At 38.2% G+C, this 25,028-nt stretch overlaps 1 protein-coding gene across 1 annotated transcript in view; it reads left to right on the top strand.

Annotated features, from left to right (window-relative positions):
* LOC108637685 (contactin-5-like) overlaps nt 1–25,028 on the top strand; it is a 544,569-nt gene that overhangs the window by 313,819 nt on the left and 205,722 nt on the right. The window contains exons 3-4 of the mRNA XM_018059879.1: nt 20,637–20,760; nt 20,887–21,062. Of these exons, the coding sequence (XP_017915368.1) occupies nt 20,637–20,760; nt 20,887–21,062 (300 nt within the window). The remainder of the gene's footprint in view (nt 1–20,636; nt 20,761–20,886; nt 21,063–25,028) is intronic.

The raw sequence follows: 25,028 nt of genomic DNA on the forward strand, positions 1-25,028 counted from the left end.
TGAATCCGCCATGGGTGTACATGTGTTCCCAATCCCGAACCCCCCTGTCACCTACCCCCCACACCATCCCTCCGGGTCATCCCAGTGCACCAGCTCCAAGCATCCTGCACCCTGCATCAAACCTAGACAGGTGATTCATTTCTTATATGATATTATACATGTTTCAATGCCATTCTCCCAAATCATCCCACCCTCTCCCTCTCCCACAGAGTCTAAAAGATTGTTCTATACATCTGTGTCTCTTTTGCTGTCTCACATACAGGGTTATCGTTACCATCTTTCTAAATTCCATATATATGTATTAGTATATTGTATTGGTGTTTTTCTTTCTGGTTTACTTCACTCTGTATAATCGGCTCCAGTTTAGTCTGATTCTAAGAAGCAGTGATACTTCTACTTTAGAGGTGTTTTTAAAATTTGTGGAGTAGTTTTAATTGTCTTAGTTTTGATTCAAGTATGCTACTTTAGACAGTTGAGACTAGGAGTGCTAAATGACCTATAATTATAAAGTATAAGCTTTTAAATTGAAGGAAAATTCTCTAAAACTTTCTGCAGCAAGAATCTCTCTGTATTATAATATACACAAGGTATTTTGATATACAATGGATATGTCAGTGAAAAATATGTAAATTACAGCAAGATTATATTTCATTTTGTCAATAATAACAGAATTTGTTGACCATTTAGAAAATCACATCACCTAACACCAATAACACTGGCAACATGTGATTAATGTAAATTACATTTACATCAGTTTACATTTGTAGTTGCTACATTCAAGGGGCTTTGTCAACAAAAGCAAGCTTTTCTTCTTTATGTCTACTATTACAGTTGTTCTTGAGAATTTACATATTGAACTAAATATTATTTTATGAATATTATTTTATAATGTTACTTATTTTATATTTTCCTTTCATTAGACTAAAAATATATAAAGGTAGGTTAGACTACCCTTTAATTTATCAATAATAAGAGGAAAATTATAAAACAGTTATTAAAAGAATTTGAGAACCACTAGCCTAAAGATGGATGTGCAGCACTTTTTCTTAAATTCTATACTGCTTTTTGGACATGATGAGACCTAAAAAGATGGAGTGTTACTAAGACCTGGGAATAACAAAAGGGAAAAGGAGAAAGAGGATTGATTTATAAGTGTAATGCAAACATTTGGAATTTATGCTAGTCTATGTAATTGCTTTCAAACCTAGCCCCTGGCTTCCAGTCAAAAGTAAGGCCATCTTGCCCCCCAAATTTGGATGATATAATCCTAAGAAAAAGCTATCTAGAGAAACTCAGGAGTTACTTTTCTCATATGTAAACTTTAACATTATAGTTAACTGTCATGAAGACCTATTACTTCCATGGATGCAAACCTCTTGGGAGGAATATATACTTCCCTCAAAAACTGTCACCTACCTAGGTGGACTGATCCTTAACCTGCCATGTGACTGCCCTGCAGAGGACAAGATCAACAATTCATAGCACAAAATCAGTTCAAATGCCGAGACTAATAATTCTATGCATACACCAAAAGGTATGAAAGGATTTATTATTCACATCATGAAGCTTTCTGACAGGAGCAGGATAGGTTGGTCTGAAAATGGCTTGAGCATGGAATGGGAAGGAATGAGGGGCGCTAATTTTGTCATGCTGGGGTGTGGGACTGGGGTGAGCGTTCCTACGTAGGTTGAGTTTGCATGTTATGAACTCTCTTACTTGAGTCAAGGGAGGGATGAGTGTCATCTTTCCCTAAGGTGAGGCAAAAGGAAGAAAGTGGCTGGTGTGCCTTGAAAGTCATCATCAGTCAAATATCAACAATGGAGTCAGACTTGACTACGTGACTGTACAGTGAAAGTCAACCATGTGAAAATACAAAATAAACACCATAACATATATATATAATATAAATGTCTAAATAAACCCTGGACCATCTAGAAAGGCTATCAAAATAGGATTTATAGAGACATGAGGTTAAAACCCACTTTCAGAATTTGGTCATGTTAAGAAGGACTGGGGCTCAAGGATTAAGTAGAAAGCCAGTTATAAAAACTGGAGCACTAAAACTGGTACCACTAGATACAAGGCTGAATGATTGAATATCTCCTTTCATAGGCCATTGGCCTAAGAATATACTTAACTAAGTAGTAATTCAAAGGCCTTAACTAGGAAAGGAGAATATAAGTCAGGTTCTATAATCTAGTGATATATGCCTCAGTGACCACTGCTTCTTAATCAAACTGTGAAGCTTTCAAGTTATTTTGCTTTTAAATGTAATATCAATCAAGACAAGGTAATTCTAGATGCTATAACAAATAACTTGACACAATATATGTTTCTTTTCCAGTCACATCCTGTGCCACTTGGTTGTTCAATACATTATTCTCTACGTGAAGAGTTTGGGAACCATGTAACATCTGTGATATCTTTTGGGACCTCACTGGTGCCTACTGCTTCTTTTGTTCTTGTTATTCAGTTGCTCAGTCATGTCTGACTCTGTGACCCCATCGACTGCAGCACTCCAAACTTCCCTGTCCTTCACCATCTCCTAGAGCTTGCTCAAACTCATGTCTATCCATTCAGTGAGGTCATCCAATCATCTCATCCTCTGTCATCCCCTTCTCCTCCTTCCCTCAATCTTTTGCAGCATTAGGGTCTTTTCCAGTGAGTTGGCTCCTTTACCTCTAGCTAATTGACAGGTGAAAAGGGGATGGATTTCACATATATTATTTCAGTCCAGAAACAAGTCACATTGGAGTCCCAGTACAATCATAAGAAAGGTTAAATAAAGTATTCCAATATTCTTAGGAAGAATAAATGGGATTAATGAGCATCTAGCCAATTCCTGTCACACATGAATAGGCAAAATCTATCAAACATAATTGTGTGTTAATGGTGACATAAAAGTTCACCGTAGATGATCATTTGACATTGAGTATAAGTAGACAATTAAAATATTCTCCTTCATTTATTAATTGATTATGATTAAAATGGCTCAGTTTTTTTATTATATTAAAACAAATTTGTTTTTTAATGAATTAAAATTTGAAGTTAAAAATATTTTGTTTAAATTTTTATTTTACATAACGTTCTACCAGGGGAGCAGAAGATATTCTTGGTAGAGTCTTCATATTTTAATCTTAATGGTAATTTCTGTAAATTAAGTGTTATTGATGTGCTAATCAATTCAATTACAGTAAAATCTTAACTAAACTGTATTTTAGAACAGAATTGAATCAAAAGATGTCATCATCTAGGACACAAACGTGTTTCTTATTTTAAGACACACTTCAGTTTTGAGAATTGGCCCAGATGGTAAAAGAATATGCCTGCAATGCAGGAGACCCAGGTTTGATCCCTGGGTCACGAAGATCCCCTGAAAAGGGAGTGGCTACCCACACCAATATTCTTGCCTGGAGTATTGTATGAACAGAGGAGCCTGGCAGGCTACAGTCCATGGGGTCTCATAGAGTCAGACATGACTGAGTGATGAACACATAACAACAAAACGGTAATTGGTTAAGTCTTCATACATTTCTAAAAGAGATGAAGTTATGATTGGATAAATTCCAAGGGATTATTAGAATGGAAAGATTATCCCTCTAACTCTAAAACTTTTAGTTCAGTTCAGTTCAGTCGCTCAGTCATGTCTGACTCCTTGCGACCACATGAATCACAGAACGCCAGGCCTCCCTGTCCATCACCAACTCCTGGAGTTCACTCAAACTCATGTCCATCGAGGCTCAATAATACTTAAATCAAGAATTTTAATTCTCCCAAGTATGATTACTTGCAAATGATATTTTTATTCTTTATTTTCCTGGGAAGTTCATAGCTTTCATAGCTATGGCTTGTCTTAAACACATTTGTCTATCAATAATATGGAAAGATGAAAATAGCTAGTTAATTATCTATTATTTTGTAAAAATTACCTCAAAATTTAGCAAATTGAAACAATAATTATTCATTTTCTCACAGAGACTGTGGGTATGGAATCTAGTGGTAGTTTAGGTGGGTAGTTCTGGCTTAAGCTCTCTCATGAGATGAGATATCAGTCAAGGTGTTGATTGCAGCTGCATTCACCTTTGAAGGATTGACTGATGAAGTTCTACTTCAAACCACACTCATGTGGTTAGTAGAACTCAGTTTCTTTTTGGTTGTTGGCCAGGCCAGATATTTAAGTTTGTCATAGTGGATTCCTCCATAACCTGAACAAAATCTGTGTTTTCAACTTTTTCGACAACTGTCTTCCTCCGAGGAAGCAACTGACATTGTATGAACAGTTTAAAGAACATATAAATAGAGTCAAAGTACATATGACAAGATAACAGAAACTGATAAGAAGCAATTCTCAGAGTAAAGGAAACAAATGAAAAAGACAAATAAAATCATTTAAGAATTGAAAGCATCATTATTGGTAATATAGAAGCAACTGAAAAGATAAGAGCAGAGCAAACAAATTTGGAAAATCAAAGAAATAGGAAAATGATAAAATACAAACTTGTTAGAGGGGGTTTCTGTGGTGGTCCAGTGGTTAAGAATTTACCTCCCAGTGCAGGGGGCATGAGATTGATTCCTGGTCAGGGAGCTGAGATCCCACATGCCTCGTGGCTAAAATAACAGAACATAAAAAAAAAAAAACAATGGCAGCAGTATTGAAACAAATAAAGTCTTTAAAAATGACCTACATCAAAAATTTTAAAAATACTTGATAAAAAAACTTCTTACAGAGATGATTAAGCAGACATTTTTTAAAAAGCCCATGTATGCCTAAATGGTATGAAGAGGATGAAGCAAATGAAGAAGAAATCTTCCAGAAAAATGAAGTCTTAGGAGGGAAGAAAAGATGGTGGAGTAAGAATACATGGAGCTCAACTTCTCCAACAAATACACATAAAGGAATTGATCTATATGTGGAACAATCTTCACTGAAAATGAACTGGAAACTGGCAAGACTCCTGTACAAGTAAGAATTTAAGAAGATACACATGCAATTGAGTAGGAAGGGAAGAAAAGCAATTGAGTCAAAACCTGTGCCCCTGGGAAAGGGACTCAGAGGACAAGGAAGATTATAGAAGTAGATACCCGCCCTGGGGAGTGAGTGACTGAAGCCACAGACAGGGTGTCCCATTGCTGGAGTCTCACACAGAATAGACAAGTCTCCTTGGCTGGATGGAATATGTTTGGATGAGATAGAAAGTCTGGAAAATCTTGCAGTACAATTATGAGGGGTCTATACATTCTAAATAGCCCCAAGGCAGGAGGCAGAGAGTTGTCTGCTGTTGTGGCTGCGGGTTTCCCACAGCCAAGCACTGTATGGTGAACACCACAGTCAAAGTCAAGTAAATGCTCTGACCTCACTCTCTCCATGGCACAGCACAGCTCTAGATCTGGAGCAGACCAGCCTGGAGGAAGGACACCATGAGGGGATGCAGAAGTTACCTAGTCCTGGGGCATAGCCCAGGGAGGGTGGCCCAAGCCTAGAATGCATTCCTCAAGCCATGTCCCCAAAGCTTCCTAGGCCCTGACAGTGACAGCTCCACCAAAGCCAATCTCCCATCATGTGCTTAGAGTCCATGTGGGTCCTGCCACCCCTGTGAAATGACTCCACAACACTGAGAGGGTAATGGAGGCAGCAGAGGAGGGGACAGTGATCAGCTGTGAGAAACAAACAGAGCTCACACCCAAGGCTGCACCTGATCAGAGCCACAACTGCCTACACAGGCAGCACTTGAAGCTCACTTGCTTCAGTTCCCCTCTTCTTCTGGGGCAAAGAACCTGGTTTGGGGAGGGAAAAAAATATACGCTTAAAGAGAATAGAGCCACTTTGAACCCAATCCTCAGGGCTTCTGTTCTAGCAACTTGGGGTCATATCCTACACTTGACACTGAGGTATGAGGAAATCCTACCTCATACTCAGTGCCAGCTTTATCTCCAGTCTCATTCCTACCAAGGTGATACCTACCAGCACACCCTGAGGAAAGATGTGACTGTCATCCACTTCACACCAGCACTCCTACCAAAGGCATTAGATACACCCAGTTTGCGTAGGGAGGTTCTCACATTAAAAAAAATATCACTTTAAGACTGTAATAGGCAATTGTTTCAGTTAAATTCAATGAGCCAGAGAATATTAAGTAAAATAAAAATTCAGAGGAACTATTCTTAATGGAAAGAACAAGAGAATATTCTGGAAAAACAAATAAACAGAAGTAAGTTATCAGATAAAGAACTCAAAATGTTGGTAGTAAAAATATTAACTGAATTAGAAAAAATATTTGATCTTAACTACTGAACATTTTAATAAGGAACTAGAAAATATAAAAAAGACCCAATAAAAAATAAATAATTCAATAGAAAAAACACAAAACATACTAGAAGTGATGAGTAGCAGACTAAGTGACAGAGAAGAATAAGTTATCTAGAAGATAAAATAATAAAATCATCCAAATAGAACATGAAAAATAAAATAAATTTTATAAAATAAAAGCAACTGAAGAGATTTCTGATCCAAGTAAACAACATAAGAAATGAAAGAGGGCTAATACTAACTGATATCACAGAGCTACAAAAGAAAAAAAAAATCACAAGGAATATTGTGAATAGTTATATGTCAACCAGCTGGACAACTTAGAGGAAATGAACAAAATTTTAGAAAGATACAAACCACCAAGATAGAATCAAGAAAAAAGAGACTTCTTGAATAGACTGATCACTAGTACTGAAAATATATTTGTGAATGTAATTAAGAAAAAAAAAAAGAGCAAATAAAGCTACAGGATTGGATGGTTTTACATGGGAACTCTATTAAACATGTACAGAACTAAACCTATCCTTCTCAATCTGTTTCCAAGATGGAAGAAGATGGAACACTCCAAAATTCATCCTATGAGACTCCAACTATCATGATACCAAAACCAGACAATAATTACAAAAAAAAAAGAAACGTATAAGCCAATATCTTTGATGAATATACATATAAAATGCCCAACAAAATATCAGCAAACTGAATCCAAAAAATACAAAAAGGATCATAAGCTATGGATCAAGTCATATTTATTCTAAGGACACAAGAATGATTTAAAGTTTGCAAATCAAACATGATACACCACATTAATAAAAGGAAGGATTAAAATTAATAATTAGCTCGATAGATGCAGAAAAAAACATTTGAAAACCTACAACCTACATTCATGTTTAAAACTGACATAAATCTGGGTATACCGGGAACATATATCAACATAATAAATGTCACTTATGACAAACCTACAGCTAACATATTTAATGGTGAAACATTGAAAATTTTTGTCTAAATTCAGAAACAAATCAAGGATGCTCACTGTTGCCACTTCTATGTAACATAGTATCGGAAGCTCTAGCCATAGCAATGAGACAAGAAAAAGAAATAAAATGCATCCAAATTGGAAAAAAAAAAGAGGTAAAACAGTCATTATTTGCAGATGATATAGTATTTCATTCAGAAAACCCTACAGTCTCCGCCAAAAAAACCTACTACAACTAATAAATAAATTTAGTAAAGTTGCAGGATACAAGATTAAAATACAGACATCTTGTTTTTCTGTATGTTAATAATGAACTATCAGAAATAAAAAGTAAAAATTAATCCTGTTTAAAATCACATCAGTAAATGAATACATAAAACATTTGGGAATAAATGTAACCAAGGAGGTGAAAAATCTATTTTATGACAATTATAAAACATCAATGAAAGAAACTGAATATGATACAACTGAATGAAATGATATCTCTACCTCTTTCATTGGAATAATTAATATTGTTAAAATAGCCATGCAATCGAAAACATCTCCATATACAATGATAGCTTTAATAGAATACCAATGACATTTTTCACAGAGCTAGAAAAACATCTTAAAATTTACATGGAACTACAAAAGATTCTTATTTGACAAAACAATCTTGAGAAAAAAGCAAAAAGCTGGAATTTTCATGATCCCATACTTCAGACTAATTACAATGTAAGAGTAGTCAAAAAAGCAACGTGCTGGCACATAAAACAGATACATAGATCAATGGAACAAAATGGAGAGCCCAGAAATAAACCCATGCACCTATAATCTATTAATCTATGATGAAAGAGGCAAGAATATGCAATGCAGGAAAGATATTCTTTTAAATAAATGGTGTTTGGAAAGTGACAGCTACATGTGAAACAATGAGACTAGAGCATTTCTTCCCACCATATACAAAAATAAACTCAAAATAGATTGAAGACCTAAATACAGGACCTGAAACCTTAAAACTTCTAGAAGATAACATAGGCAGAACACTTGTTGACATAAATCTTAGTAATAATTTTTGGATCTGTTTCCTAAGACAAACAAATAAAAGCAAAAAGAAACAAGTGAGACCTAATTTAAGAAACTAATGGGGCCTAATTTAACCTAAAAGATTTTGTACAATAAAGGAAAGCTTTTGGCAAAACAAAAAGACAACCTACTGAATAGGAGAAAATATATGCAAATAAACATAACCAGTAAGGGATTCATATCCAAAATATGTAAGCAGTTCATACAAATCAGTATATTATTAAAAAAAAGTAATTAAAAAGTGGGAAGAGTACTGGAGTGGGTGGTCATTTCCTTGTCCAGGGGATATTCCCAACCCAGGGATTGAACCCAGGTCTCCCACACTGCAGGCAGATGCTTTACTATCTGAGCCACCAGGGAAGCCCACTAAAAAGTGGGAAGAAGACCTGTATAGGCCTCTCCTTGAGTGTTGGCCCACCCTCATGCCTTGAAGGTGTACTATCCTTTGTTTACCAAATAAAACTCTTGAGTTGCAACCAAGGTGTAACACTGGTCTGCCTTTTCAACTCTTCCTTGTGGTGAGACTGGACTGAAGATACGACACCCTCTCCTGACATATCTGGTGCCATGACCCAGATGTAACCTGCATGTAGCCACCTCAGCTGGGCCCAGTGAGGCGGAAGCCCCATATGGTGAAAGTTCACTCAGTGAAAGATGAGCACAACAGAAACCCAACGCAGCAGAAGTGATGGGAAGTTGATTGCGGTGGGACCTGGCACAGCAAAAACTAAGGTGGCAGAAAGCTCATGTAGCACAGTCTCAGATTCTAGAAGACCTCTGGTTAAGGTAGGAGGTCCTCGCCTCTGGCTGGAAGGCACATATGGCTAACAAAACCTTAATTCCTTTACAATCTCTCCTTTGTGTCTGATCATACTCCCTGTGAACAGGCAAGCAGCTGTGATGTTATTGAGGGATTCTGTCAGGAGCTACTCCCTGGGATGTCCTGAAGCCTCCACCATCCATAGTACCTAGAAGCCATTGCCCAGTGGGTGAGGGTTCTTTTGTCTTTAGCCTTCCTTGTGCCGAAGATCAGGGAAATGAAAGCTGTGTGGGCACAGGTCAAGCGTTTAGCCACTTTCCTGGAAGGCTATTCCTCAGGAATAATAAGGGGATAATAATAGTAAGGGGATTCCTCAGCACATTCGTCTCACTTCCTTCCCCTCTTGTCCTCCAGGTCTTCCCTTTTTCTATGCCACTCTCTGCAAAGTATTGGGAGGGTTATTAGTTTTTCTATTTCCAGAAGTTGTGCTGTTTGCATGAGCCTTGTTTGGGCCCACAGTGTTGCCTCTGCAACTTTCTGGTGGGACAATCAGAAAATGGCTGGCCTTTGGGAGGGAAAAACTGTTTAGTACCCTCAAGAGATTCAGGCCTTCATCTCCCATGTTTCCTAAGACATGTGCAACAACAGCACTTCTTAGTGCACCTGCTAGGGTGTGTGGCAGACACACAACACCTGCTAAAAGTCCACCTGTCGGTGGCATCCCTTCATGGGCAATTGGACTTCCAGGGACAATGTTTGCCACTTTGGGAGTTAGCCTGTGGGCCATTTCAGCCCAAACTCTTACCACTCTTCTCCTAAAGCTGTGAATATACCCCCAGGTCAAATCTCCATTCCATGTTATTGAACATCTACCCACTCCTTTATCATTAATTCTGTTATACCTAGAGTGGGTGAACCTGCCTCAACCTACCCAAGGACCCAATTCCCAGGAGTCTGCCCAGTCTCGACTTACCTGAAGATTCAATCTCCAGGAGGTTGACCTGCTTCCACCTGCCTGGGGATCTGCACCTTGACCTAGGGATGCCTAGCTCTCAGATTGCAACAGTACTGGCTAGGATAAGGTTCAGAAGACTCACCCTAAGGAAGTCCACCCATGGAAACAGAAGGAAACCTATTAGTTATGGTGCTGTGGTGCTGTGCCTGGGTCTCAGCAATAACTCAGGAGCCTGGTGAGAATCCCACCGCCTTTCTGGAAAGGCTAAAAGAGGCCCTACTAAAGTTTCCCAATCTAGATTTAGACTCTTACAATGGAAAGGTGATTTTAAAGGACAAATTGTTGTCCCAATTTGCATCATACATAAGGATAACGTTGCAACAGCTATACATCAAGACTCTGCTTCCTCTTTAGATGAAATGGTCCAGATAGCCACTAATATCTTTGATACCAGAGAACAGGAGAAGGAGGCCAAGGCCCAGGAAAGGGAGAGAAGGAAAGAGTCAAGGCATGCCCAGATGCTGGCCACGCTCCAGGGAAGCCCTGTGGCAAACCTCAAGAACAAGGCATGAGACAAATGCCCAATCTGTAGACAGGTGGGACACTGGGCCAGAAAGTGTCCATACCATGGCAAGCCTCCTAAAACTGCTTGCTACAAATGCCATCAACTGGGATATTAGGTAGCACTCTGCCCTGGGGACCCAAGAGCCTCAAGGTCAAGTGCCAAGCCTTCCTTCACGATGGTTTAACAGGACTGAAGTGGCCCACTCCAGCCAGTTCACCTATAACAGTTAACCATCATGGGACTGGAGCCAAATGTGCAACTGGATGTGGCAGGTAGGTCCAAAAATTTCTTGGTTGACACTGGGGCTCCCTACTCTCTCCTGACCTCCTGCTCTGGAGCCATCTCCCCCCAACATGTACCATTTTGGGTGCTACAGGAAAACAATTACAAAAAGATTCACCCAATCACTTCTTTGCTGCTGAGATGGACAGATATTTTCCCATCAGTTTCTGATGGTTCCTGAATGTCCAAATCCCTTATTGAGAAGAGATATACTCACCAATCTCATTGACATGGGGACCTCAAAAGGAGGCAGAGGCAACACTAAAACAAGCCTTAACCCAGGCACCCACCTGAGGTTGCAGACCCAGAAAAAGCATTCCAAGTATACAGCCATGAAAAGAAAGGAGTAGCCTTGGGAGTGTTTACTCAAAGATTGGGACCTGAGCCCGTCAGTAACTCACTTATTGAAGAGGCTCAACCCGACTGCCTGAGGCTGGCCTCCCTGCCTTTGAAAGCTTGCAACCCTAATAGAAGATACTTTAAAACTCTTTTGCTATTTTTATTTATTTATTTATTTATTTTTACCAGCGACCAAGTGAAAAAACTAAATGAGAGTGGCCATTTATGGATATCCAATCAAAGAATCCTCATGCATTACCAGGTAATGCTGATGGAAAATCCAGGACTATTTCCTTTTTTGAGGTTCTTAACCCAGCTACCCTCATGCCTAACCCTGAGAAATCTCTCCCCTTTCACTCTTGCCTAGAAACTTTGGACCACTGGACAAAATCCTGAAAGGGATTGTAGAGAAGACCCTTTGACCAATCCTGAGGAAATCTGGTACACCAATGGAAGCAACTTTGTCTTAGATAGAAAAAGGAGGCAGGATTTGAAGTAGTCTCCAGTTTTGAGACCATAGAGACTAAACCTTTAGCTTCAGGTACTTCAGTCCAATTGACTGAGCTCATAGCTCTGACTCAAGCTTTAGAGCTGGGAAAGGAAAGAGTAGCCATTTACATTGACTCCAAGTGTGCCTTTCAGGTGCTACATGCATATGCTGCTATTTGGAAATAAAGAGGCCACTTGACCACCCAAGGGTCCCCAATAAAGTATGGTGATCAAATCCTTAGGCTCTTGGAGGCAGTCCATCTGCCTGCTGAGGTTGCAGTCTCCCACTGTAGAGAAGACTGGAAAACAGAGTGCAGAATTGGCTCAAGGGAACCAGGCAGCAGCAGCTAAGAGAGCAGCCTTACAAAACAGTGACCTAATAGGGGTTTCCACCATAGTGCTGCTAACTAATTTGCCAGGAACTCCTTGATATACTGAAGGTGAGAATCTTAAAGCTAAGAGTGAAGGCTTTCAACAAGATCTTGTGAGGTGTTTCCAAAAAGAGGGGCTCCTCTTTCTGCTGAAGAACCTCCAATGAGAGTTGGTTAACTCCTCACATGCCACCACTCATCTATGGGACAAGGCCCTCCAAACATTACTAGAAAGTTCCTTCAGAGGAGCAAGCCTCTAAATGACTATAAGTAATGTGGTCTCCCTATGTCTTACTTGCCAATTAAACAACCCCCAAAGAACTCAAAGACCCCAGCTGGCCCAGCCAATCCAATGTCATGGGACCTACCCAGGAAAGGGCCGGTAGATGGACTTTACCCAGATGCCAGTTTCTCAAGGATATAAATACCTAATTGTCATGATAGATACCTTCACAGTATGGATTTCACCTGAGGAGGTGGTGAAAAAGCAGCACCATGAAATTATTCCAAGATTTGGCCTGCCTAGGTCACTACAAAAAGACAATGGAACATCACTTACTTTTAAAACCATCCAAGGGCTCTCTAGGGAGAAGGCAATGGCAACCCACTCTGGTACTCTTGCCTGGAAAATCCCATGGACAGATGAGCCTGGTAGGCTGCAGTCCACGGGGTCGCTAAGAGTTGGACACGACTGAAGTGACTTAGCAGCAGCAGCAGCAGCAGCAGCAAGGGCTCTCCAAGGCATTGTGAAGTGAAGTTGCTCAGTCATGTGTGACTCTTTGCAATTCCGTGGATGGCAACTTAGCAGGCTCCTCTGTCTATGGAATTTTCCACTGGAGTGGCTTGCCGTTTCCTTCTCCAGGGGATCTTCCCAACCTGGGAGTCAAAGCTCCCACGTGGCAGGCAGACACTCTACTCTTGAGCCCCCGGGGAAGCCCCTCTAAGGCATTGGGCATTACCTCCATTGTGCCTGGAGGTCTCAGTCTTCAGGAAAAGTAGAGAGAGCCAATCAATTCTTAAAATCAGTGACAAAGAAGATAATTCAGGAGACCTTTCTCAGATTAAAGGAGGCTTTACCAATAGCTTCCCTCTGCACTCATGTTGCCCCTAAGGAACAGATTGATCTTAGCCCTTCTGAGACACTATATGGAAGAACTTTTTTTTTTTTTTTTAAATGTCAATGACCTTTTCAAGGATCCAGAGACTCAGACCCTCTGGTCTTATGCCATGGTCTTATGCCATGGTCATTGGGCAATTCCAACAAAAAATATGTTTGTGAGATGTTAACCAAGGACCCAAAAGATTCCGAAGGGCCACCACTATATGCCCCAGGGATTCAAGTCTTAATTAAGGTCTGGAAAGATGGGTCCCCAAAGGCTGAACTCCAGTTCACATGGAAGATAAGAGAAGAGGACACTCAATACACCTGTGACCTCCTGGGAGCTCTCCAATACCTATTCAGAACTATCAATAAGCACCATTCTAATGAATACCCCCAAAATTAAGTTTCTGGGGATAAGCTTTCTTGGGATAACTCTTGAGTTAACTCTGGGCTATGTTCTTTCTCTCTTGGTTTGTCTTAGCCAAGGAAACTCACTCACCCTTAGACAGATAGCTCTATAGGGACTCTGAGGCTTGAGACTAGCAAGAGATGGAGACCCCATGCTCCTCAATGTCTCAGCTCAGCAAGAAGTAGCCAGAGAGATCTCAATGTCCCTATTCCCAATGAATTGGGCCTCCCATCCCTTAAGGGGAAAATGTTAGGTAATTATAATAGAAAAAGGAGTCCAAACTGGTGGCAGCTAAAAAGACAAAGAAAGGGGAAAAGCCCATGAAAAGGGAACAAAGGGAAAATCCTCTGACCTGGACTGGGAACCTCAGGTGAAGAAAACACACCCCTGTTCTGACTGATGATGTGTGCTAGCCCTAATCTGCATAGGGCAGTCTCAGAGGGAGGAGACAAAAAGTGTAAAAGGAGGGAGTCAAGACAGGTTGAAGCCTCTCCTTCAGGGTCAGCCCCCTAAAATTCCTTGTGGGTGTACTATCCTTCATTTACCAAGCGAAACTCTGAACTATAAAAAAGAGACCTGAATAGATATTTTTTCCACAGAAGACATTCAGATGGCTAACAGGCACATGAAAAAAAAATCTCTAAATTGTTAATTATATTAGAGGAGTTCAAATCAAAGCCAAGGAACTACCATCTCACACCTGTCAGAATGACTGTCATCAAAAAATCTACGGGAAACAAACGTTGGAGAGGATGTGGAGAAAAGCCCACCAGATTCCGCTGTCCACTCATGCATTGCAGGAGGATTCTTTACCACTGAGTCACCAGGGAAGCCCTCAAAATAGTTTGTCTGAGTTTACTTGTAATTATACCTTGTTGGTATGGAACTTTAAAAGCTAATCCCTTCAGAGATAGAATCATCTTTGATTACCCTTTTGCTAGGGACTGGGAAACTCACCATAGATACAGGCTTTTCCACGCTTTACGATGAACTTTATTTCTAAGAGAAAAACAAGAGAAAGAGGAACAGCAGAAAGAGAGACGGAGAGAGAGGGCTCACTGAGTCATTAAATGTTTTCAGAAGTGACAATGAACAGATGTTTCTAACAGACTATGGGCTCTCATAATAGAATATGTGTTTTTCAGACTAATCCTTTAACTTTTCAGTCTGTCATTTAGCAATCTTAGCGTTCTGCTTTTTCCAGTTTGGGAAACCTTTATTTCTCTTGGCTTGTTTTGACAGTTTTCAGAGTCTAAGATTTGGAACCATAGAACATTAATTAAATCAACCATTTACTATGTGCTAATTTTGAAGAAGTCTTCTCTCAGAAGCTCAGTGTTTTCATCTTTGAATTACAAATAATTATGAAACTCAGCTCAGATAACTAAATAGTAATATACAAGAGTGCTTTGTGAATGCTATTTAAATATAATAATAATAGTTACTATAAATATGGTAATAGTGGCAGTAACAATAGTGATAGTGATAATGAGGTTCTGTATTCCAACAACCTTGAATTTATGTCCCAAATTTATAATTTATTTGCTATACAAATATGCTTAATTGATTTCAGCCACAGTTTTGTCTTCTATAAAATAGGAAAATTAAATTGATAACTAATAAAAACGTACTGTATAGCACACGAACTCTACTCCATACTCTTCAATGTCCTATATGGGAAAGAATCTTAAAAAGTGTGAATATATATAAAACTGATTAACTTTGCTCTAAAACTGAATTTAATGCATTGTTAATCATCTATACTTCAATAAAAGTTAATTAAAAATAAAGGATACTACTCTTACAAAGAAAGTGAAAAATTACTGCTCTATGAAAAAATAAAATGTGGAAATTAGTTCTAGTCACATTGTTATGAGTGTTACATGATATATTGCATATAAATTATTCAGTATAATGTCTGGCATATAGTAATTATGACACAAGTAAGTTTTAGTTATTACTCTTATTAATTACAATTTGTTGAGTACTTGTAGCCATGAAATTAAAAGATGCTTACTCCTTGGAAGAAAAGTTATGACCAACCTAGATAGCATATTGAAAAGCAGAGACATTACTTTGCCACCAAAGTCTGTCTAGTCAAGGCTACAGTTTTTCCAGTGGTCATGTATGGATGTGAGAGTTGGACTGTGAAGAAAGCTGAGCACCAAAGGATTGATGCTTTTGAACTGTGTTGGAGAAGACTCTTGAGAGTCCCTTGGACTGCAAGGAGATCCAACCAGTCCATCCTAAAGGAGATCAGTCCTGAGTGTTCATTGGAAGGACTGATGCTAAAGCTAAAACTCCAATACTTTGGCCACCTCATGCGAAGAGTTGACTCATTGGAAAAGACTCTGATGCTGGGAGGGATCGGGGGCAAGAGGAGAAGGGGATGGCAGAGGATGAGATGGCTGGAGGGCATCACCGACTCGATGGACATGAATTTGAGTGAACTCTGGGAGTTGGTGATGGACAGGGAGGCCTAGCGAGCTGTGATTCATGGGGTGGCAAAGAGTTGGATATGACTGAGTGACTGAACTGAACTGAACTGAACTGTGACATACTAAGTATTTACAAATGTTGATTGATCTCCATAATAATATTGAAAGGAAACATTGTTATCTACAATTAGTAAATTAAGCAGCAAATTATAAAAGTAGTTGACTCAAGATGGTTTTATTTATTTTTTAATTTTTATTTTTACTTTATTTTACTTTTCAATACTGTATTGGTTTTGTCATACATTGACATGAATACGCCACGGGTGTACATGAGTTCCCAATCATGAACCCCCCTCCCACCTCCCACCCCATATCATCTCTTTGGATCATCCCCATGCACCAGTGCCAAGCATGCTGTATCCTGCAACAAACATAGACTGGCAATTTGTTTCTTACATGATAGTATACATGTTTCAATGCCATTCTCCCAAATCATCCCACCCTCTCCCTCTCCCTCAGAGTCCCAAAGTCCACTCTACACATCTATGTCTCTTTTGCTGTCTTGCATACAGAGTCATCATTACCATCTTTCTAAATTCCATATATATGTGTTAGTATACTATATTGGTGTTTTCCTTTCTGGCTTACCTCACTCTGTATAATCGGCTCCAGTTTCATTCATCTCATTAGAACTGATTCAAATGTATTCTTTTTAATGGCTGAGTAATACTCCATTGTGTATATGTACCACTGCTCTCTTATCCATTCATCTGCTGATGGACTTCTAGGTTATTTCCATGTCCTGGCTATTATAAACAGTGCTACGATGAACACTGGGGTACATGTGTCTCTTTCTATTCTCGTTTCCTTGGTGTGTAAGCCCAGCAGTGGGATTGCTGGGTCATAAGGCAGTTCTATTTCCAGTTTTTTAAGTAATCTCTACACTGTTCTCCATAGTGGCTGTACTAGTTTGCATTCCCACCAACAGTGAAAGAGGGTTCCCTTTTCTCCACACCCTCTCCAGCATTTATTGCTTGCAGACTTTTGGATCACAGCCATTCTGATTGGTGTGAAGTGGTACCTCATTGTGGTCTTGATTTGCATTTCTCTAATAATGAGTGATGTTGAGCATCTTTTCATGTGTTTGTTAGCCATCTGTATGTCTTCTTTGGAGAAATATCTATTTAGTTCTTTGGCCCATTTTTTGATTGGGTCATTTACAATTATTTTTCTGGAATTGAGCTGCATAAGTTGCTTGTATATTTTTGAGATTAGTTGTTTGTCAGTTGCTTCATTTGCTATTATTTTCTCCCATTCTGAAGGCTGTCTTTTTACCTTGCTTATATTCTCCTTTGTTGTGCAGAAGCTTTTAATTTTAATTAGATCCCATTTGTTTATTTTTGCTTTTATTTCCAGAATTCTGGGAGGTGGATCATAGAGGATCCTGCTGTGATGTATGTCGGAGAGTGGTTTGCCTATGTTCTCCTCTAGGAGCTTGCATTCCTATACACTAATAATGAGAAAGTAGAAAAAGAAATTAAGGAAACAATTCCATTCACCATTGCAATGAAAAGAATAAAATACTTAGGAATATATCTACCTAAAGAAACTAAAGACCTATAGATAGAAAACTATAAAACACTGATGAAAGAAATCAAAGAGGGCACTAATAGATGGAGAAATATACCATGTTCATGGATTGGAAGAATCAATATAGTGAAAATGAGTATACTACCCAAAGCAATCTATAGGTTCAATGCAATCCCTATCAAGCTACTAGCGGTATTTTTCACAGAACTAGGAACAAAAAATTTCAAGATTTGTATGGAAATACAAAAAACCTCGAATAGCCAAAGCAATCTTGAGAAAGAAGAATGGAACTGGAGGAATCAACTTGCCTGACTTCAGGCTCTACTACAAAGCCACAGTCATCAAGACAGTATGGTACTGGCACAAAGACAGAAATATAGATCAATGGAACAAAATAGAAAGCCCAGAGATAAATCCACACACATATGGACACCTTATCTTTGACAAAGGAGGCAAGAATATATAATGGAGTAAAGACAATCTCTTTAACAAGTGGTGGTGGGAAAACTGGTCAACCACTTGTAAAAGAATGAAACTAGATCACTTTCTAACACCACACACAAAAATAAACTCAAAATGGGTTAAAAATCTAAACGTAAGACCAGAAACTATAAATCTCCTAGAGGAGAACATAGGCAAAATACTCTCAAGATAGTTTTAAAGTTTGAATTCAAGTGTCTGACTCTAAAGTTCAAGAATTTTAAAAGGTATATAAAAGTATAAAATATATTTATTAAAATTTATTCTTAAATATCATAGATATTTATAATGTCAAGTTAAAAGATTATATTTTAATGTGTAAAGCCCAGAAGAAATGATTCCTTTTCATAATTTTATTATGTAGTTTAATACTAATTGAAATTTTGAGGTTTCATGTACTTTTCCAAATTTTAAGAAGATCATTATGATACAATAACATGCAGTATGATATTTTGACAATAATTTCCTCTAGTTATTTATTTATCAAATATCTTATTTATTTTCCTTTTTTTTTAAAGTAAAACAGCAGTAGAATTTGGTATAGAATAACACATTTTAGTTACACTCATATATATTTTTTTTGTTAATACCTTAGGGAAAAAACCTCAGTTATGTTTTCCAGGAGAACTCAAAGAAAATACTTGTTGGTATTGGCCATTGTGAATATTCAATTTGTATCGGAGGGATGATTGGAATACCATGTTTCTTTTTGTCCAAAAGAGACTGGCTGTAGAGTACTTTGCAAGAAAGCAAATCAATTTACTCTAAACTCATTATTCTAAATATGGAGGTGTACATCTTTTCAGTAATAATTTGCTAAGTCTTTATTTTTGAGACTATTCATTCTTGAATTGTTTCCTGATATTTTCTTGTGGTTATCCACAGAGGATGTAAATACCCCACCTGTTTAACACAGACATTGGAAAAATCTTCTTCCTAAAATCTTTGCTCTTCATATTTTCTAATACAGTGGCTTTAAACAAGGGTTATTTTCACTCCATGAAACATCGAATGAGGTCTGCAGACATTTTTTATTATTCCATTTTGGGGAGGTGTGCTGCTGGAATCTGGAGGGTAGAGGCCAGGAACGATGGTAATCATCTTACAGTGCACAGAAAACCTTCACAACAAAGAATATCCCCAAACGTCTTTTGTGCCAGTGTTGAAAATATTAATCTAAGGTTGTCATGTAATCAAATTATGATTAGTGAAAAAATAAAGAGTTTTGCTTTTTCCTGATTTCACATTTCAGAATGCTATTGAGACTAGGTATGCATATAACTCTGTACATTCTACTCAATTAGGGCTATATATGATTTATAATCCCTCCAGCATATTACTCATCATTTCTCCAGCAGAATTATTATAAAATTCCTTAAGTTCAAGTTGACATTTGAGGCCTATTTTATTTCTACTTTTCCATGAAATGTTCATTAGTTTAAAATTACCTTTATCATAGATTTTCTCTGTGCTAACTAATTAATGAGATAGACTCCAGTGTCTGGTGCATAGTATTCATTTAAACAGCTCTTTTTCCCTCCCTTCCTTTTTTTGCCTCTTCTCTTCTGATTTCCTTATTTACTTTACTAACAGGTAAACATTTAGTTGTATACAGTTTTGCTATCTTTATTCAATTATTTGACTTTTTGGAGGACGTGTCTCATTTATTCCTCGAGAATGTGAATATTTGCATTGCATCATTTCCCCCTACTGTCAAGCATCATTAAGCACTAAGTAGTGCTTGATTATAGAGAAGGTAATGGCACCCCACTCCAATACTCTTGTCTGGAAAATCCCATGGACAGAGGAGCCTGGTGGGCTGCAGTCCATGGGGTCGCTAAGAGTTGGACATGACTGAGCGACTTCACTTTCACTTTTCACTTTCATGCATTGGAGAAGGAAATGGCAACCCACTCCAGTGTTCTTGCCTGGAGAATCCCAGGGACCAGGGAGCCTGGTGGGCTGCCATCTATGGGGTTGCACAGAGTCGGACACGACTGAATCGACTTAGCAGCAGCGGCAGTGCTTGATTGAATAAGTGAAGAAAGGAATATGTGAAAAATGCACAAGGACCAACATTTTCGTATCTATAGTACCCAAGTAGTAGCAAAGTATTAGTTCATAGCTTTATCATATATTATTTTCAACATTCTAAGATTTCTACAATTTCAGTTTTTTAAAAACTAATATTTTTATTTACTGTCTCCTTAGCTCTGCTTTTGGTGAATTTAAAGATATATTTTAAAATGTACAACACCTATGCTTGAGATGTATGTTTTTTTCATTTCATGTATCATATTTTTTAAAAGCTGTCTTGGTCAAGTAGAGAAAAGCATCTATTTAGGTCTCTGCAATTTACTAAAACAATATAATTTGCCAGCTATACCTTTCTTTGATAATAAGCCTGTTCAGCAAGAGGAAAGAGCAAGAATTTTGAGTAGGGACATAGTGGAGAAAACAATGTCTTGCTATCTCAGGAAATTTTAAAATGTGTCTTTTTGGTCCTTACAGAAAGTGTGGATTATGGACCAGTGTTTGTGCAAGAACCAGATGATATAATTTTCCCGACTGATTCTGATGAAAAGAAAGTAGCACTGAATTGTGAAGCTCGTGGCAACCCAGTTCCCAATTACAGGTAGAAATTCACTATTAATCATTTTTCTTTTGTTAAAAATTCCTTTCAGTGAGATTCTGATACATTCAGGGAGTATTATGTCTCAAGTAATTTTTACATGTTTGTCTTCTGTTTTTTTCCCCTAAGATGGCTTCGAAATGGAACGGAAATAGATTTGGAAAGTGATTATCGCTACAGTTTAATAGACGGGGCCTTTATTATAAGCAATCCAAGTGAAGCAAAGGATTCTGGTCATTATCAGTGTTTGGCAGCCAACACATTTGGAACTATTCTTAGTAGAGAAGTCATACTTCAGTTTGCCTGTGAGTAAAATATTGCTCTTTCCACATAAACATGTATAGTGTGTGTGTAAATATATACAGCTTTGAAGTTTATTTAGGCAAGAGCTTATGACTTCAAATTTTAAAATAATAGTATATATTAGTCATGCTTAGAACTATGCAAACAATGTGCTTCTTCCTGACATATTTTCAAATTCCCTGAAATATGTGCCCTCTTCACAAAAATAGTAGTTTGGGAGGCTAAAAATTAAGTTCATAAAAGCAGATTAAGTCTTAGAATTCAAATATCTTTTAAAATCTAGTAAGAAATAGGTTTTTAATTAGTTTTATCTGCTTTTAAAATATTTATTTACATGATATTATTCTTCTACTGCCTATTATAGTCACTGTTGGCTATAGATTCTTCTGGACATAAGATAGAATATTCTAAAATTTTTCCTTCTAGTCAAAAAACCTCTGAAATGCTATTTCAGATTCTGACTATAACTTCCCTGCCAAGTGTCCCAGTTTCTTTTTTAATCAGAAAAAGATACCTCATGTATTCATTCATATATGTATACTATATAGATTTTCTAAAATATATCATATATCTAATTAACTAAATGCATAGATTTCTTGAAACTCTTGAAATTATTTACTTATTATGAGTCTTACACAAACTTGAGGATAGATTATTGGGTGAAAAAAACTTTTGTAACATTTTTTAGTGAGTAATCCTAATTGAATTTAAATTCTTAAGGATTATAATCACTGAGAAATAGATAGGAGGGCCAGGGATCTTTGTGTTAATAATTTAAATGTAACTATAATGGCTATGTAATTTATCACAAAATGATTTTTAAGTTAGAACTGCACCCTGAAGAATGAAATAATTGATTTTTCTCTTTGTAATCTTCTTCACATATTATGTCTAATTAACCCAGAACCCAGACACCCTGTTAAAGAAATGTGAAGGAGCAGAGGGAAGGAAAAAAATGATAATGGATCCAGTTTGGAGAAAATCGAGCTAGGTACTAGAAAAATAAAAACATTATCTTTTAAAGTAGAATTGGCTAAAGAGTTCAGACTGCTACTTTACATACACCAAATATACCAAGATAGTAGACTAACTATACTCCTTTTGTTTTTTTAAAATATTACACAGTGCATCACAGAAATCTAATATTTCTCAATATATAGATTTAAAAATATTCTTTTTCTTGTTCAGTTGCTCAGTCATGTCATACTCTTTGTGACTCCATGGACTGCACCACACTAGGCCTATCTGTCCATCACCAACACCCGGTGCTTGCTCAAGCTCATATCCATTGAGTCGGTGATGCATCCAACCATCTTATCCTCTGTCATCCCCTTCTTCTCCTGCCTTCAATCTTTCCCAGCATCAGGGTCTTTTCAAATGAGTCAGCTCTTTGCATTACGTGGCCAGAGTGTTGGAGTTTCAGCTTCAGGATCAGTCCTTCCAATGAATATTCAGGACTGATTTTTTAGGATGGACTGGTTGGATCTCCTTGCAGTCTAAGGGACTCTCAAGAGTCTTCTCCAACGACACAGCTCAAAAGCATCAATTCTTCTGTGCTCAAGTTTTTTTATGGTCCAATTTTCAAATCCATATATGACCACTGGAAAAATCATAGCTTTGACCAGACGAAAGCTTGTCAGGAAAGTAATGTCTCTGCTTTTTAATATGCTGTCTAAGCTTTCAGAGCTTTACTTGCAAGGAGCAAGTGTCCTTTATTTCAAGGCTGCAGTCACATCTGCAATGATTATGGAGTCCAAGAAAAGTCTGTCACTGTTTGCATTGTTTCCCCAACTATTTGCCATGAAGCAAATAGGAAAAGGAGTACGTCAAGGCTGCATATTGTCACACTGCTTATTTAACTTATATGCAGAGTACATCATGAGAAACACTGGGCTGGAGGAAGCACAAGCTAGAATCAAGTTTGCCGGGAGAAATATCAATAACCTCAGATATGCTGATGACACCACCCTTATGGCAGAAAGTGAAGAAGAACTAAGCCTCTTGATGAAAGTGAAAGAGGAGAGTGAAAAAGTTGACTTGAAGCTCAACATTCAGAAAACTAACATGGCATCCGTTCCCATCACTTCATGGCAAATAGATTGGGAAACAGTGTTCAATAGTGCAGTCTTTTCAAGGCAGGTACAGCAAATCCAGGAAACATGTAATAATATCAGTGGCTTATAACTTTTTCTTTGGTTTATATTGTCTGACACAAGTATACCAATTCTCAGTCGCCTCTTTTTCTCTTAAATCAGCAGTGATGCAAAATATGCAGTTTTCGACATTATTCAGACCAGAAATCTATTTGCTGGAAGACTCTAGGTGTCTGTTTGACTGTACCTTCCTAAGATATTTAAAAAAAAACAACAAACTAGCTACTGCTATCAAATACTCCACCCCATGCAGAGTGCATAAGTTGGCACCAGCATATACAGTTTAAGACTAGGCAAGGAAAGCGTTCTCTCAATCAGCCTACCTGCCTACCTACCTACCTACCTTCTACCTGCCCACTTACCTATCTTACCTACTCAGCATCAAGCTGTCCTGAACTTAATTTACAACAATATTTGCTTTATTTTTATTAATAACTTAAACATATGGGTAAAATATGTAATCATTGGTAGTGTCTTGTTACTCTGCCTTTCACTATCCCTGTCCCACCTGACTTGCTGCTGTGTTTTGGAGGCTATACATATGCATGCTGCTGCTGCTGCTGCTGCTGCTGCTAAGTCACTTCAGTCATGTCCGACTCTTGTGCAACCCCATAGACGGCAGCCCACCAGGCTTCCCCGTCCCTGGGATCTCCAATGGCAACACTGGAGTGGGTTGCCATTTCCTTCTCCAAAAGAACCCTTAAATGCCTGGTTGAAGCAGCCAGTCACTTACATATTGGCTCAAAATTGCTCCCCATCTCGATTCTGTTATGTCTCTGTTGATAGAATAAAAATAAAGTCTTTTAGGCTTTGTTCTATCTTTTGGCCAGGATATCTTTGGGGAAAAATGTAAGTACAGGTAATAAAGAAGATAGAACAAAGATTCAATTTGCTGTCTAGTATACATTGGTGTCTGGAGAAGGCAATGGCAACCCACTCTGGTACTCTTGCCTGGAAAATCCCATGGACAGAGGAACCTGGTAGGCTGCAGTCCGTGGGGTCGCTAAGAGTCTAATAAGACTGAGCGACTTCACTTTCACTTTTCACTTTCATGCATTGGAGAAGGAAATGGCAACTCAGTATTCTTGCGTGGAGGATCCCAGGGACGGGGGAGCCTGGTGGGCTGCCGTCTACAGAGTCTCACAGAATCAGACACAACTGAAATGACTTAGCAGCAGCAGCATACATTGGTGTCTAGTATACATGGGTGTCTAGTATACCTGGGTATATATACAGAGTACTAGTATACTAGCTTAAAACTCAATAGTCAAAAACCTAAGATCATGGCATCCAGTCCCATATTTCATGGCAAATAGATGAGGAAACAATGGAAACAGTGAGAAACTTTATTTTGCTGGGGGCTCCAAAATCACTGCATATGGTGAATGAGCCATGAAATAAAAGACACTTGCTCCTTGGAAGAAAAGCTATGACCAACCTAGACAGAGTATTAAAAAGCAGAGACATTATTTTGCTGACAAAGGTTCGTCTAATCAAAGCTATGGTTCTACCAGTAGCCATGTATGGATGTGAGAAATGGACTATTAAAAAAAGCTGAGCCCCAGAGAAGTGATGCTTTTGAACAGAGGTGTTGGAGAAGACTCTTTAGAGTCCTGTGGACTGCAAGGAGATCCAACCAGTCCATCCTAAAGGAAATCAGTCCTGAGTATTCACTGAAAGGACTGATGATGAAGCTGAAACTCCAATACTTTGGCCACTTGAAGCAAAAAGCTGACTCATTTGAAAAGACCCTGATGCTGGGAAAGATTGAAGTCAGGAGGAGAAGGGGACAATAGCGAATGAGATGTTTGGAAG

Source organism: Capra hircus, chromosome 15 (genome assembly GCF_001704415.2).
Source record: "Capra hircus breed San Clemente chromosome 15, ASM170441v1, whole genome shotgun sequence".
In the NCBI taxonomy this organism is placed as follows: Eukaryota; Metazoa; Chordata; class Mammalia; order Artiodactyla; family Bovidae; genus Capra; species Capra hircus.